This window comes from Typopeltis vanoorti, chromosome 3 (genome assembly GCF_054136105.1).
Source record: "Typopeltis vanoorti isolate ZY-2024b chromosome 3, IOZ_Tvanoo_1.0, whole genome shotgun sequence".
NCBI classification, from domain to species: Eukaryota; Metazoa; Arthropoda; class Arachnida; order Uropygi; family Thelyphonidae; genus Typopeltis; species Typopeltis vanoorti.
This window is the reverse complement of record NC_143551.1, coordinates 53778420-53795146: the sequence shown is the minus strand read 5'-3', so window position 1 is coordinate 53795146 and position 16727 is coordinate 53778420. Positions and strand designations below refer to the sequence as shown.

The window sequence follows — 16727 nt, the reverse complement described above, 5'->3', positions numbered from 1 at the left end:
ATCCTTAGGCTGACTTAGTGCATTTCTAACTTTACGATGAAATTTGTAAATAAGATTGATATTTAAGTTTGCATAAGATGGGCTGCATTGATTTTCCAGATTGTCAATTAGGGCTTCTGCTTTTTCTTCATCTGTGTGTGCAACTCCAAGATTGGTCTTTAAAGGGTGAAGTGGTTGTCTTTTGGTACGAAGAGATTTTACAAACTTCCACATGGAGTTATCTTCTGGGTTGATTTCCTTCAGTTTGGTTTCCCATTTGGACTTCCTGTGGACCTGGAGGGCTTCTCGAACCTGTCTGCTCAAAGTGTTTAAGGTTGCTTTGTCCTGCAGGGCTCTGGTGTTGTGATATTGCTTTCTGGCCTTGTTTTTGGCTCTAATCAGGTCCATTATCTCTTCTGGGATCCAGTTAGGAGCGTGGAAGACAGTGGTTTGAGTGACTGATGCTATTGCTGTGTGGATTTGCCTAGTTAAATTGTTTACAGCTTGATCTATTTCTTCTTTTTTACGAATGACAGGGGGAGGACCGATGTGGATTGGAAGAACCTTAGAGAGCTTGTCCCATGGTATGAAAGAATGATGGGGAGAGAGCTGGTCTTGAAGTCCTAACCTGAGTAGGATGGGATTATGATCTGAGTTAAGCTCTTCTACTGTCTCCAGCTGGTATTGATATTTGATGTTTCTGAGGATAACTATGTCTAATACATCAGAACTTCCTGATGGGCTGTAGTGGGTGGGCTCAGTGGGTCCAGCTACTATTGATGAGTTGAGTGATGTGTAGTTGCATAAGGTACGGCCTTTGGTGTCGATTGACGAACTGAACCAGGCCGTATGTTTGGAGTTAAGGTCTCCAGCTATAATTATGGAATCCGTGGAGTCAAGGATGGAGTCTAAGTCTGCTGTCAATAGTGGAATACTGGAAGGATTGCACGCCGCGTAGATTTTGAGTTTGCCAGCGTTATTAGTGTGCACCTCCACACCCGTAACCTCAAGGTTTAGAGTTTGGGGGTTGGTCAGCGAGTTGTGGCTTAAATAATTTTTGATAAAAATAGCTGTTCCGCCTCCACTAGAGTTAAGTGTGTCTGTCCTGTATAAAATATAACCTCTTAGTTTTGGATTGTTTGATGGTCTGAGGTGGGATTCACTGATCAAGATTATGTCTGGATTGTATCTTTTTGCAAATTCTTGCAGCTCGAGAATTTTGTTTGTTAAGCCATTGGCATTCCATGCTGTTATCATGAGAGAATTTGGTTTAAATTTTTTAAACATTATAGAGAGCTGTTAATATGGATTGGGTTTCTAGGTAGAATCTTTTTCTGGAGGATGGTGAGGTGCTTGCTTTGCTGAATTCATGCAGCATTGTTGCAAGTGATGAGGTTAAAGCTGATGTTAGATTAGAGCTTGTTCGCTCTTGCGATGAAGAAGTCTGGGTTCTTACCGCTTCCGCATATGATTTGGACATGGTTGAGTGCCTTCCTGTGTTGTCGAATGTGAGGTAATATGATCTGGAGGGCGAACTGCTTGGATGTGCATTGTGTCATTTCTTGGAGGAGCGTGGTTACTTCTTAATCATCCACGGTTTTTTGGATGGAAAAGGCAACCCTTGTAATTAGAGGGGTGTGGTCCTCTACAGTTGGCACAACAGGCAGGTGTCGACCTGGGTTTGGTGCAGGAGTTGGTTTGATGACCCTCACCGCATTTTAGGCATCTATATGCAGCTCTGCACAGTTTTTGGGCATGCCCGAACCTCTGGCATCTGTGGCACTGCCCTGCCGATGCCTTCTTCCTTAGAGGTTCGGTTGTGATTTTAAGCTTACAGATGTCAGTTACTTCATAGATGCTTTTTTGTGTGTTGGAGATTTCGACCAACACCAGTGGCATTGGTGTTTTATCTGACCTCAACATTCTACTTACTTTGGTTGGAGTCAGTCCTTGATTGATGAGGTCAGCTGTGATCTCATCAGTTGTGATGCCTTCAGCCACTCCTCTTAGAACTACCTTTAAGTTCTTCTCGCTTGCTAGCACAAAGGTGTGGAAGGGCAGTTTTGAGTTGTCAAACATTTTCGTCATCAAGCGATAATCAGTGACAGTGGTAGGGTGGATCTTTACACCCTCTTCAGTATTTCTTGCCCAGGAAAAATTGATATTATGTTCTCCTATGGATCTTGAGACTGAGGTCCATTTGTCTTTATCTCGAAGGATAACTGGAGGGACCTTTTCTTTTCTGTCTTGGGAGATCTGATTTTGTTGAGTTGTTACATTATCTTCCAATTCACCTCCCGATGTTCTTCGTCTTTTATTAGATTGTTCCTCATAAGAACAATCGAACTGTCGGGGAATCTTTGTAGGTAGAACAGGTGTAATGTCCTCTTCTATGTCCAAATCATCATCTTCAGTGTCATTTACTTGAGTGAAGAGATTCAAGCAACCAGGATAGTCTGTATCAAATTTCTTAAGGATGAATTTGAGAATGTCAAGTGACATATCTTTGTTTAGCTGTTGAATGGCGTTCTTGATATCGTTTACATTCTCCATTCTTGTGTACGAAATATTAAGATATATTTCGGATAGGTATGATGGCGAATAGAACGGGCTAGGGCCAAAAAATTGTATCAAAAGTAATTCTTATCTTCTATTCCGCAAACAAAGCAGATTCACAATATCTAAAACTCACTAATCACCACTGAAATAAAAAAAAAAAACATTCTTCGCAACAACAACCATCATGCGAGACTACTATGCGAGCCGCCATTTTGTAAAAAATGGCATACTTCTTAGTCCTTATAAGGACTGGCTTAAAGGGGCGAAGCTAGAATGCTTTTCATATTCCCCGTTATCTGTAGAGGACAGTGTAGGATAAGGTGTTATTGAGCAATTAAAGCTCTGATGGTAACAGGAGGGTAACAGCCTCAGTCAGAACTTCATTGGCTACAGCATTGCCATCCATTACCCTCCAAGGGTATTGGATTGAATGAATCAATCACCGCATCTCATCTCACTGTCGATTGATTCCATCATCCACCCCATGGCATACTTCTTCAGAAATCTCTCTATAGTATATAAACAATATTTTATTTCTTAAATGGTGTTTAAACTATTTTGCTATAATAATATTTATTAACCAATAATAAAAGCAAAGATCGAGTATATTTTACTCGATATATTAAATTAAATATATTTTTTATTTTGAATGTTATGATTCTCCTTTAAGTATAGAAGAAAATCATAAAGTTCAACCAGTCAAGCACAAAAGTAACAATAATATAAACAAGTAAAGATTCAACTGGAGACAATCATAAAAAGATGTTTTTAGGGACACTGACTAAAAATTTAATTGCAACTCAATCTCTTCCAAAAACATACAATCAGACTCGAAAATATCGACAATTATCAGATATGATACACTTAAATACAGAAAATTATCCCAAAAACAAAATGAATAAAAATATAGGTTCAGCCGATTGGAAAACGAAGATCTGGACTCCCATTAAACATTTTATGGAAGAAAAATTAAAAATATGATATGAGGTTTATTTACTTACAATAAATAGACATATAATGCACATTTCTATGTATATTTAATCATTATTTCAGGAATTATTACTCTATCTAAAAATGAATAGAAATGTTTCAGGTAATTGGTACACAATTATGCCCATAGATATTAATTTTCAATAATATTTCGAAATTAACATCAAAATGTATAGTTCTGGAATCGTGTAAGTAAAATAAACGAAAAATAAATTGAGGATCCACGATTAAATGTTTACTTAGCTAGAAATACTAAGGCAGCTATCGATCTTTCACAAGGTTTAAACAATGAGCAACCAAATAGTTGGACAGTTGCCAGTATTTTATTTACCATTTGAAGTTAAGTCAACTAGACATATTTTACTGAGCTATCATGCTGTGCAAACATCAATTTTAGTAGAATGTAGCAAAGGTTAATGCTTAAGAGAGAGAGAAAGAGAGAGAGGAGCACAGTGACTGTGCATTAAAAAAAAAACTTTGTTTGGATCGCCAAATATTCAAGTTGTTTCTATTGCAGCAGTTTTGAAGTCCTTGAAAACAGGCAGTTTTTCCAAATACCAACTCATTGGCTTGTGATGACATTTAAATACCCTGCATGACATTTTGAAACTAAACTTAAATAACTGAAATCCATCTGTATACGAGACCAAATGATGTTCACTATTTGAATGTAGTTTAATGTGAGCACGTATTTTTCTTATTTGTAAATAGCTTGTAACTCTTTGAATATGGGAGTTTACAGATGAATTGACTATAAAAAAAAAAAAGAGGAGCCTGTCTCTGGTAAAGCAGACAGGTCAAATTGGTGTTTCAAGTTGATATTTTTACTATTGCACAATCAGCATGTCAAATATAACGAAGACTGTATACATTAGACTGATTCTGCATATTCAGCCAGATTTATGGATGCAACGTGACAAATTTAAACATTCGAGACCAGCTCATTCGATACCAAATGCATCCAAATGGATATACGAAAAAAAAAAAAATTATTTCTAAAAAAAATGTCATCAAAGTTAAATATATATACTGTATATATGTATATGTTCAATAATTTTAATGCATATATATTATATAAAATGTCTATTTTATGTAAGTAAATAAATCTCATATCATATTTTTAATTTTCTTCCACACACACACACACACACACACACACAAATTTTTTATCTGTTTGTCATTTTATTAGCTCCATCGATCAGCTCAGTATTATTTTTTAATCCTAACCCTTCAACGCATATAATATATAATAACAATGTCTAATAACCAAATCCATATATGTAATATGCAGTTTTCTTAACTGTATATAATAATATAACCAAAGTCATATACGTAACTTCCTAATTATATATAAGGCGGTTTAATATATAACATAACACAATCTAATCAAATAACATAATATAACCAAATCGATGTAATTTTGTAAATGTATAGCATAGCCTACTATCCAAATGAATTTTTTTGGCTAGATGGGTGAAGTAAGAATGCTTTTCATATTCCCCTTTATCTGTAAAAGAAAATGTACGGATAGGGTCTTATTGAGCTATAAGCTCAATGATCATGGCGGTAACGGCAATAGCCAGCCTCAGTTAAACTTCATTGGCTGTGAATATGTAAAGCCATCTCTAAAAATTATTAGGCGATTCCCCGGACCATCCCCCCCCCCTACGAGTGGCCAAAAGACCGTCCAACTCAGTGATGGGCATCCCTACCACTGAGCAGAACTGCTCATATTCTATTCCAGGGAAAAGCATCCACGGACATGGCCCCTCACGGGCCGCGCCGGAGAACATCCTTCCCAGAGACTCAAAATGCTCTCTCAGGGCAAATCCCCCCCCGAAATCTAAGCCCCCTCACCGGGAGCAAAATTTCGGAAGAAACCTAAGAGAGCGAAACTACGTCCCAGGGTAACGGCAATAGCTGAGCCTCAGTTAACACTTCATTGGCTATAGCTTGCGCACACCATATCTGCCTAGCAGCTTACTATATCTGTTACCCTCTGGTTTTAAATTCTATCCAAATCAATCTATAAGGACTGACTTAAAAGGACGAAGCAAGCATGCTTTTCATCTTCCCTGTTATCTGTAGAGGACAGTGTAAGGATAAGGTGTTACTGAGCTATTAAAGCTCTGATCATCGCAAGAGGGTAACAGCAATAGCCGAGCCTCAGTTAGGACTTCATTGGCTACAGCATTGCTATCCATTACCCTCCAAAGATATTAATTTAATCACCGCATCTCACGGTCGATTCTCGTACTCTATCTATCGTATGCTATCGTTTTAATCCAGAATGATCAATTTGGGTTACTTGCTTGAATTAGTATGCGATAAGATTTAATAGGATCAAAATGAAAGCAATAAAAATGAATTTTAATAATCTACTATGTAGATGGAACTGTGAAAAAATAAACTTATTTATTAGTTTTTTTAATATACTTATATTAATCACTAACCAGTAGCGGATTATGTTCCTTTGAGGCCAGGCGCAATTTTGTTATAAGGCCCTTTATGTAAAAGTGTTTTTTTTTTTTTTTTAATATTAAAAAGACAATAAAATCCTTAAATAATAACAAGTTTTTTTTCTTTATTTATAATTATTTATTTAATTTGCCTGGTTAGTATTACAACCTTACAATGTTACCTCTCGTGCTTTTCAATCTGCAAACTGATCGATAATGTTATCATAATTTAGAATATTAACTATATCGTTTTCTATAAACATTATAGATAAATCATTTAATTAAGTCTGCCGTAAACTATTTTTTAAATATTTTTTTATTCTTTTTAAGACCGTTCGCCACTAACATTGCTTATTGGTAAAATCACAAAAATTGTTAAGACTGTCTCTACGTTTATTAGATGCATATTATCTTTTTGCTATGTAATGTTTGAGGTCCCTCGATACGAAGAGACCCTAGGTCTAGTGCGCCTATTAGGTAATCCGCCACTGTCACTGATTATTATCAGTTGTTAGGCAAGAAGTACTTTTATCTACTTTTCATTATTACGTTTAGGTGACTGTCAAGTGAATCAGGGGCCAAGTAGTATGTTCCCAACGGATATACAATTGCATATATTTAAGCCTTCCTGGCTTGGAGTACCGTTCAACTTACCAGCTACTTTCTGGAGCAGTTGTGGTTGCTTGCAATTACGACTGATGCAGCTAAAGCTATGAGGCCAGTGTCATTGCATCTGTTCTACGAGACTAGCTAACTCACCTTAAGATGAAAAAAAAAAAAAGAGTTTCTGGATTTTAGAGAGAGAGAGAGAGAGAGAGAGAGAGAATTTTATTTTCTGAAACATAGAAATATAATCTACTCTATAATATAAAATGATAAGCTTTTTTGTAACATTTTCGTGTCACGTTTTTTGTCAAGTTATTTGAAACGTTTTTTGAAATTCGGTGGCTACCCTGAGTGTCGAATCTTCAAAATTCGAGTCATCAGAATTCAAGGAGACCAGCCTACCAGTCCAGAACTCTGGGAGTTGAACGCCGGGTGGGGGGAAGAATCCCCTTTCGAGTCATCAAAATTCAAGAACTGGCCTACCAGTCCGGAACTCGGCGGGGTTGGGCGCCGCAGGAGCCAGGGGGGGGGCGTAATCCCCCTTTCGAGTTTTCAAAATTTGAGTCATCAGAATTCAAGGAGAACCGGCCTACCAGTCCGGAACTCGGGGGAGGAAGCCGTAGGCGTCAGGGGGAGGATCCCCTTCCCCTTAGTATAATATAATATTAGTATAACACAGGTCCAATGATCATTTCTACAAAGAAAATCTATCATATCGCCGTTCGTCATCGTTACAAATATTGCATGACAGACGCGAAGTGGATGAGCCACTGATCCCCTCATGTAAACCATTATCCCTTTTGGGGGAGGGGGGGTAAGACTTATAACGAGTGCTTTCCTACGATGCATGGCATTGATGTTTGTGGAAGTGCTTTAGGTGACGAAAGAATTTCACCTCCAGGAAGATTTCCATCTTACTTGCTATAGAAGAATCAAAGTGACTTGAAAAATATGTTTTTTTTTCCTTTCTTCAGTTTCTTGACGAGAGTTTTTGGATGGTTATCAGATTAGTATTCTTCCTGGAAATGCCTATCAAACTTTCGTGTGCAGAACATACAGTATGTACGTGTAAAAAAGAATTTTAAAAAAGGATTAAATGCTAATGCTAAACACTGTCAACCCTTTTTTTTTATTACACCTCATAGACATTTATTAGATTTTGAAAAGAAATTATCTTCAAAGAAAAAAAAACAATTCTTTTCTTGTCTTATTCACATTTTCTAATAATTTTTTTTCACTTAAAAAAAAGGCACATATTACCGTTGCTTTTCCAGAAATATATATAGGATATATATTCATGAAAATCCATGTTGCCGAGTGTGTAATAAAAACACAGAAATGCCCAAACTTTTCTCATGTCGCTAAAAACTTTGTAACTAACAAGAAACATTTAACGCTTCTTGCTCATCGCTTCGTCTAAACTTCTGCTACTTCGCAAATTTATGTTCCGAAAATAAAAAAAATAAAAAAACATACTTTTCAGAAATACTCGCATACCAATGCGAGTCCATCTAACCTAACTTGTTCGATGAGGGGAAAAGATAAAATAAAATAATAAAAAAATCTTTCTTGATATCTTCGCTACTTCAATTCTAAAGTCGCCAAACGATACGATGTTAGGAATAAAAAATAAATTCATTAAATAATAATAATACAAATTTGATTGTCATCTATCGGCCGGTTTAAGTACTAAAGTTGTAACTTATGATTAAAGATAATTTTCTTCTCAAAAATGAAATTTGATGTTCTTAAATAAGCTGATATTTCATTTTTGAATTTCGAAGTATTTATTATTTTTGATTTAGATTGTGAAGAGTACGGGAAATGCAGCAGAAGACGAAAGAGAACGACCGGGTACCATCAACAAGCTGAAGCAAACTGTTGCATCAGGCATACATGAAATAGTACTGGTAAAGGATAAAATGTCGCCTGGAAAATCTCCTCGGGTTAATTTGAAACACTTGACTGCTGAAGAAAGATCGATTTTGGAACGCGTGTGGCAGAAAGAGGAAGAATTTGAAAAGGAAGCTCAGCAGATGAGGTATTTTTCTAGCTTATAAAGTTTTAAAATGAGAACTAAAATTAGCTACATTTTATTAGTATATCTGAAAATTGTAGGCGTGCATTTTTATACTCACCATAATTGCTTGCTTAATATAACAATTAATCTTTACATTAAGATTAATTATTTCATATTTAATTATTAACAGTTCAGTCCTTCGATAATCTATTAAGATTTTTAGAAAGCATCGATTATTTTCATTACGATTAACAGTGCATTAATAATAATAATAATAATCTTTTCTCATCAACCTAATGGTTAGTAATGCTGTTTTCATCCTCAGTGGTTCTAACAGGCACTTAAGCTTCCACGACCTTCCAAGCATCCTTAGATTTGATAACCGTATGTCTATAAGTATTCTTTTGTCTATAAATTGCGTGTATTCTACTGGCCGGTTTGTCTGGATGCGTGACGAAACCCCGCCGCGTTTCTGAGAGGAAAAACCCTGCCAACTTCGTACGAGACCAGCCAACTCACCTGTCACTGAAAATCCTTATACAGATCCTTCTCATCCTAGGTGGCATTCGAACTTAGAATCTTTTTCGACAAAAGGGCTTCGTCTATAGTTCGTCTATAGGATTAGGAGGCAATTCTACAACAACGACAACAAATACTACAACTATAATAATAATAATAATAATAATAATAATAATAATAATAATAATAATAATAATAATAATAATAATAAAGCAAGATAGCTCATACTGACTATAAATACCCCCATGATCAAGTGGCCAAAATATTCCATTGGCATGTATGCAAAAAAAAATATGCTTTTCCTACATCTGATAACTGGTGACAGAATAAAATAGAGACAGTATTGGAAAAACCAAACAGCAAAAACCCTCTGGGACCTCAGAATATTAACTGATCGGCATTTGGAACACAATAGACCTGACATCACAATTATCGAAAATCGACAGGTTTGGATTATCGTTATCGTAGTACCCATCGATAACAACATTAACAACAAAGAACTGGAAAAAATTACTAAATATTGAGATCTGAAAATTGGCGATTAAACTGCGGCTTAAACACACCAAAGTCATCCCAATAGTTATCAGTGCACTTCGTGCAACTTCAAAGAAGCTATCCAACTATTTACAGCAATTAAACATCAACGAAGTGACCCCATATGACCTACAAAAAACAGCATTACTTGGAACAGTCCATATTTTATAATAATAATAATAATAATAATACACATTTTATTGGATTAAAGCAAACTCTAATTATTTTAAATTTAATTTATTAATATATTGTAAGTTGTTTTTTATACAAAAAAATATTTTACGACAATTTTCCACATAGGGCCTGCGTAGTCTTGTGGAAATAGCGTTTCCACTGGACTTCAGAGATCAGACAGGAGTTCAGAGTTCTAGACTGCCCGAAGAAAGACATAAGTTCGATTCTGCACATATCAGCCACTGAATTAGAAACTTTTATTTCATGCAGTGATTACCGTATAGGCATGCGACTACCAATGTAATCCTCTTCAATTCGCTGCCTTAGTTCAGTGAGATATAGGTCAGGAACGGCCTTCATTAAATGCTTCGGTTACTTGCTGCACACAGGAAATGCTATTTGCCTGCACAAGCCTTCTCAGACATTTTCTGACAAATTTTCTTAGGACCACAGTCACGCCTCTTAGATAAGCAATGCGAGTTTTTTTCCACTGATTAAACACCCGGGATATCTCACCTTTTGAGTAAGCAGTCGGTTCTGTTGTTTTCAAAATCGTGGGTTCAACCAGACGCGCACCCACAATAAGCCCTTTATCGAACTCCGAAAGATCCTTTGTGTTTCCCATTGCGATCAACACCATTGACAATTATTGACCAACAGCATTCTTAAATAGTTGTCTAGAACAGCGCTTCCTAAACTCTGGGCCGCTGCCCCCTTGGGGGCAATAGGTTTGTTGAGGGGGGGCAGTGAAATAATGAAAATAAATATTTTCAAACATGAAAACAAACAATGAAAATGTTTTAAGGATAAGTAGTTTTTTTATCTTAAAAGAAACGTATTTAATTTTTATTTATTATTTCTTTTTTGTTATTTTTTATATTTTAATGGAAAAAATCACACATTGGTGCGAGTTCACAAATTTTGCTTCCTGCGTATTTCGACGCTTAATAAATATTAGTAGAATATTAGTAGTAAAAGAATAGCTTATTCATATAAGTTTCATTTCAAAGCAGAAATCTAAGAATTGCAGTTTCAAATATTTCACCTGATATTGACTTTTTGTCTAGCAGTATTGAAACACATCCATCAGATTAAATTATTATTAAACTTCTTTTATGTTTTTAATTCTTTCTTTATTACTAATCGTTTTACGTTTCATGTGCTTGTACTGCAAATGTACAATAACAATAAATCTATATAAAAATATGAGATAATGTGCCCTGTCAAATGTGCATGTAAGATGCTAAAAATGTAATATTTGCATTTGATTTTTGCAATATTCGCTGTGTATGTTTTGGATTGAATATAAATATTATAATAATATATGTCTGTATTATGATTTTTGTTTTCGATGGGGGCCGTGAAATATTTTAATTTTTCCATGACATCCAGAAATTTTTGGAAGCACTGGCCTAGAACAAGTGGTGATCCACGTGACAAGTATTTTGCATATTCTCTACGTAAGTGACGTTTACGTCTATCTCCATAAAGGTTTCTAACTCAGTGGCCGGTATGTGTAGTCACCGACTAGAGGAAATAAACTTCTCCTATGCCTTTCTTCGGGAGGTTTCGGAGTTAGTCGATTTTTGGCGTTTGGTAGAGTCAATTAGTGTTTCTCCTCCCATAAATTCGAGTATTTTATTTCACAGTTGAAAAATTGACCTTAGATCTCTCACTGTTTCAAACATAATATGTACCTCTTAGAGTAAGGCGAAGATATGGTGGCATTTGTCTGTCGTAATTTTCCTCAGGAAAATTACGACAGACAAATCGAATCGAATCTATCAATTGTCGAATTGGTAGATTCGATCTCACTATCAATGATAGCTGAAGGGTGGAGACCGATTGCCAACCGCTCTTCAAAAAATTCAATTAGCGCTAAAGGAGCTCCGTCTTTGCGATTAAAACAAGGCAGATTAATTTTTATATTTTTTTCGGTATTAACGAAAGCAGCAGAAGTTAATTAGGACGTATTTTAGTAATCCTCGCAAAGCATTATACTTGCGAAAATTTTCTAATTCCTTTTTTTCTGTTTGCTTATTTTTAGAAAACAACCACCTGCAGTAAAAGAAAAGCTTGCCGAAACCCCTCCAAGAGTTGCAACTCCTACAGAGACATGTCGAAGTTGTCGGAAGGCACTTGACCCTAATGAGCAAATCCGTACTTGTGATGAGTGCAGTCAGAGAGTATGTGAAGATTGCGCTTCGTATTCCCAAGTTCCTTCTGAGGAGGGTCTGGTATGTGTTTTGCGCAAATTCTTTTCTCAGTTTCTCGTGCTTTTGTCTAAAGAGCAATTTCTAATCTTGGTTCCTTAATGGCTTAGAAATCAATTACAAAATGTCACACTAGAATGTTTAATGTCCCCGAGCATTAACTAAAAATTACAACATCGAAACACAGCTGTTAGAAACGTGATTAGGTTCGATTTAAGCTTAGCTCGTTTTTTTTTCATGTTTCAAACAAGACTTGATGAGAGAAAAAGGCAAACTTTGCCTCTTTCTGCCATCACTTAAAATGCCCACGTCTACGAAATTAACTCGAGAAATATTTGCATTGAAAATTACTAACAGTTGGAATGTATTTCGTCTGCCAGTTCAATGTTGAAATAAATTCACGTAAAATGACGCCACCTATAAAATGCAGTATTACCGAAGATAATTTTTTGTGAATATGAAGTTAAAATTTGTTTTCTTTAAGCGAGATATTTGAATATAATTCGCTATTATTTTATTCAACGTTTACCATTCGCTTTTCTCTTTCAAATAGTTTGAAATTTTTAGTTGTATATGTTTAAATTATTGTCTCTCAGACTGTTAACAATTTATCTTCTGCCCATTATAAAGTTAATTTGTTCATTTTATCAATTATTAAAATAATGAGACATAATATCAAAAACATGAATAGTGCAGAAATATTCAAATAATAAAAATGAGTATATAAACAAAATAGGTTTCGTTGTGTGAAGCTGTTTTTTTTTTTTTCTATTTTCATTTTTATTTTTTAAGGGTTGGAAGTGCAGTTTTTGCCGAAGACGTCAGGGTCAAGATCGCCTTGGAATAGAACCTCCACCTGGAGCTGGTATGCATAGGGTTCCTTCTGTTCGAAGAATGGTAAGAATATTAATTCAATTATTTAAAGAAACTGTTTAATATATTTAATTATTAAAGATGGCGTCACTGATTTCGAAACGTTTATTTTTCATTTGTTTCGTCTGTTGTCTATTAAGAAATATATCTAAACAACATTTAAAGTTTAAAAAAAAAATATATATATAACTATTTTATAGTTCTTATAAAAGAACTATAAAATTATTTTATTCTTATAGAATAAAAGAACTATTTTATTTAGTTAAATAAAAATAATGGAGCTTTATCTGACGGAAAAGAATCGTGCCAAATTTTCATAGGAATCCTTTTCACGTTCAATGCGTTTTTATTCTTTAAGAGAAATTAGTTAATTATTGTAGTAAACTATTCTCGAATATCCTGATTTGTATACAAAACCATAAAAAGCGTTATGCGAAGTGTTTGCTACTAAGTGCCCCATAACTAACATAATATCGCCAGCCATGGACAACTGGATAAACGAAGTAGCAGAATAATGGAAATATCATCTACTTTATTGGATCATACATGCAGCACCACAATTCTGCTGTTGTCACTCCGGGTCGTTTTCCGGACAAAGTGCACAGTCTTTGCATTTATATTTTTCTTAAAATCGCGTTTTCATGTTCGCTTCCTGAATGTTGAGCAGCCAAATATAACAAAGAAAAACTCCCCAAGTATAATGCAGGGCACAGACTGAGATCAGAGAAATATGCAACATTACAGTCTCCAAAGCCCATCCTACACATGATTAATGGGAAAAGTAACGTACCGCTCTTCAGGTCACTCTACACTGTCACGTAAACTCAACCAAGATATTACTTTAGGAAAACAGCTCTGAATTGCTTCTGGAATATTAAACTCATGATGCACAGCGTTTCGTTTTTCAGACCACACGTTTTCAAGAGAAGAAATATAAAACTCTAAGTAAACTACTAATCGTATGTGATAAAAAAATAAAAAATAAAATAAAATAAAAAAACGTGAATACAAAATCAGGAATATTCACCACACTGAAATATTTATGTGTTAATTTTATCTAACTAAAATTCTTTATCACACATTTTTCTCATCTCACATGGAGATATTTATTGTAACCAGAACATGCTAAATCTAATTTAAGTGATACATAAATGAACAGATATGTCCGACCCACAGGTATAAAACACAAACACACCTGCAACACACAAAAATTCCTTGCATATTAATTTTACATGCATTTTTACTCTCGTTTTGATAAAGAAATGAAGACTAAATCTGTACTGCACTTCATTTTTTCGGAAATTTTATTTTTTTAACAATTCAATATTTAATTGGCTTGTAAATTTTAGCTGATATTTTTTAAAGTCTTGTAATTTTAATTAGTTTCATGAATAGGTTGTAAAAATACTTTACTACAGTTTTTTTAGCCATTATTAGCTCAGTTATTGTCGAGTGAGATTTTTATTATGGCTATTGCAACGATATGACGTATACAAAATTGTCTTTACTGATAGCGTTAAAGATTGTACATTTGGACTATTCTACTCTTGAGAGTAGTCATTCATCAGACTCAATTTAGCATTCAAGTTGAGAATCCGCATAATAACAGTATCCACTTTCTTTAGTTTAATTAATTTATTTATATTTAGAGTCAAATTATGGAACTGCAATCGAATTTTCTGCAGGTAGTCTGAATTACTGTTTTGTACTCATACAAGATACACCGATTTCTTTATATAATATCGATAATTATGTAAAGAAATCGTCTTGAGTTTTTTATTCATCACAGCTAGAGCTCTTTCAGCCTTAAACTTTTAAAAATTCGTGGGTAGCCAGTTTCTCTACCTTTAGCCGTCATGAATAGCTGAGCCCATGACTATCGATGATTTTCAAGGTATTGGGGAAGAGAGAGAGAGAGAGCGAGAGCATGACAGAAAACTATTAATCATAAATCCTAATTCATATTCTTGTTCAAAAGAGTAAGCTGAAAGAGTGTGTGTGTGTGTGTGTGTGTGTGTGTGTGTGTGTGTGTGTGTGTGTGTGTGTGTGTGTGTGTGTGTGTGTGTGTGTGTGTGTGTGTGTGTGTGTGTGTGTGTGTGTGTGTGTGTGTGTGTGTGTGTGTGTGTGTGTGTGTGTGTGTGTGTGTGTGTGTGTATGATAATCGGCTTTTACTCGGTTGTTGTGATACATTTTTAAAACATAGATTTAATGACTAAAAACCGAGATAACTCATAAAGATTTTAATAAGAATAATACGACTAGTTTCGGCTTATAACAGCCTTCCTCGGGTATTCTTAAAGGAAAAGAATAGTAATAAGCATTGAAGTATCTAAACAAACTGAAAATTACAGGTAAAAATTGCCACACATGGTTGATACATAAAAAACGTTGTAGTTTTTCAAATTGTTCTAACAGGCGTGCCATTGTTTATTGCAAGTGTGCGTGCAAGCTCACGTGAACGCCAATATTGAATAACTGCAGCATGGATATCTGGGATGTTATAACTCAAATTGTTGTTTAAGTGGACAGGGTTCAGCAGGATTTCCCTTGATTCTATAATTTTTCTCTCAAGCCCATCATCACAGCGAAACATATTTTCTGATCTATCCCAGCAAACGGAGTGGCTTTGTTGATCATCATTAGGATTATTTGAAAAAAGAACATGACTGGATAACGCAGTTGCATGAGATCTTTTGTAAGAGATGTCTCTCTTATGCTCTTCTATACGTTGTTCAATAGATTTGTTAGTTTGTCCAAAATAAGGGATATTGCAATCGCACCATAATTTATATACACCTGGATATTTTAGGTTGTGATGAGGAGGCTTTGGATGGCTGATTAGAGAATGGATTTTTGGAAGGGTGGTGAAGAACGTCTTGATGTTATATTTTTAAGGACTTTTACTAATTTGTTAGAGACTGTGCTAATGTATGGGATGGAGATGCTACCTTTAAAATTAATAGTTTCTGTTGTGCACTGCCTAGGAGGATCCAGAAGAAATTTCTTAATCGTTTTTTCAGAGTATCCATTTTGTTTAAAGATAAGAGTCAGGTGATTTATTTCTTTTTGTAGTTCATCTGGTTCATTCAAGAAAGAGCGTGCTCTGTGTCCTAAGGTAGATATAGTTCCAAGTTTTTGTGGTGGAAAATGATGAAAAAGATTATGCAGATATCTATTGGTATGAGTAGGTTTTCTGTATATAGAGATTTTTAATCTTTCAGAGCATCGTGTAAGCATGACATCCAGGAAAGCTAAGGAGTTATTATTTTCTATATCAGCAGTAAATTTTTTATTAGGATGTTGGATGTTTAGATGATGAAGAAAATCTGTGAGAGATGTTTGCCCGTGATTCCAAATAATGAATATATCATCAACATATCGTTTCCAAACTTTTGGTTTAAATGAAAAGGAAGATATGTCTTTCGTTTCAAAATCTTCAAGGAAGATGTTAGCTAGAAATGGGGACAAAGGATTGCCCATTGGCAGGCCTTGTTTTTGTTGGTAAACGGAAATATACATATATATATATTTTTGTTTTTTCCAAAATAAGCAAATAAGCTAAGTTTGCACCTGAAGTATTTTCAGGTCTGAGGTAACTCGTGCTAAAGGTGGACTAAGCTCTGATCACTTGCCTAAGTATCCCATAATACAAAGCACATCTCCTTATGGACATGAATAATGCTATGTATTATGGGAAGGATCACTACCCAGATCGGTTTCGACCTTTATTGAGGTACTGTTTAAGTAAAGACCTCTCTAAAAATTAGACGGTCCCCCAGACCACTCCCTACGAGTGACCGT

General features: G+C 35.1%; 1 protein-coding gene across 1 annotated transcript in view; it reads left to right on the top strand.

Moving 5' to 3' along the window:
• The first annotated feature begins 8515 nt into the window (after positions 1–8515).
• LOC150108157 (uncharacterized) overlaps positions 8516–16727 on the top strand; it is a 280382-nt gene continuing 272170 nt past the window's right edge. The window contains exons 1-3 of the mRNA XM_090390420.1: positions 8516–8634; positions 11888–12077; positions 12846–12950. Coding sequence (XP_090246546.1) covers positions 8516–8634; positions 11888–12077; positions 12846–12950 — 414 coding nt within the window. The remainder of the gene's footprint in view (positions 8635–11887; positions 12078–12845; positions 12951–16727) is intronic.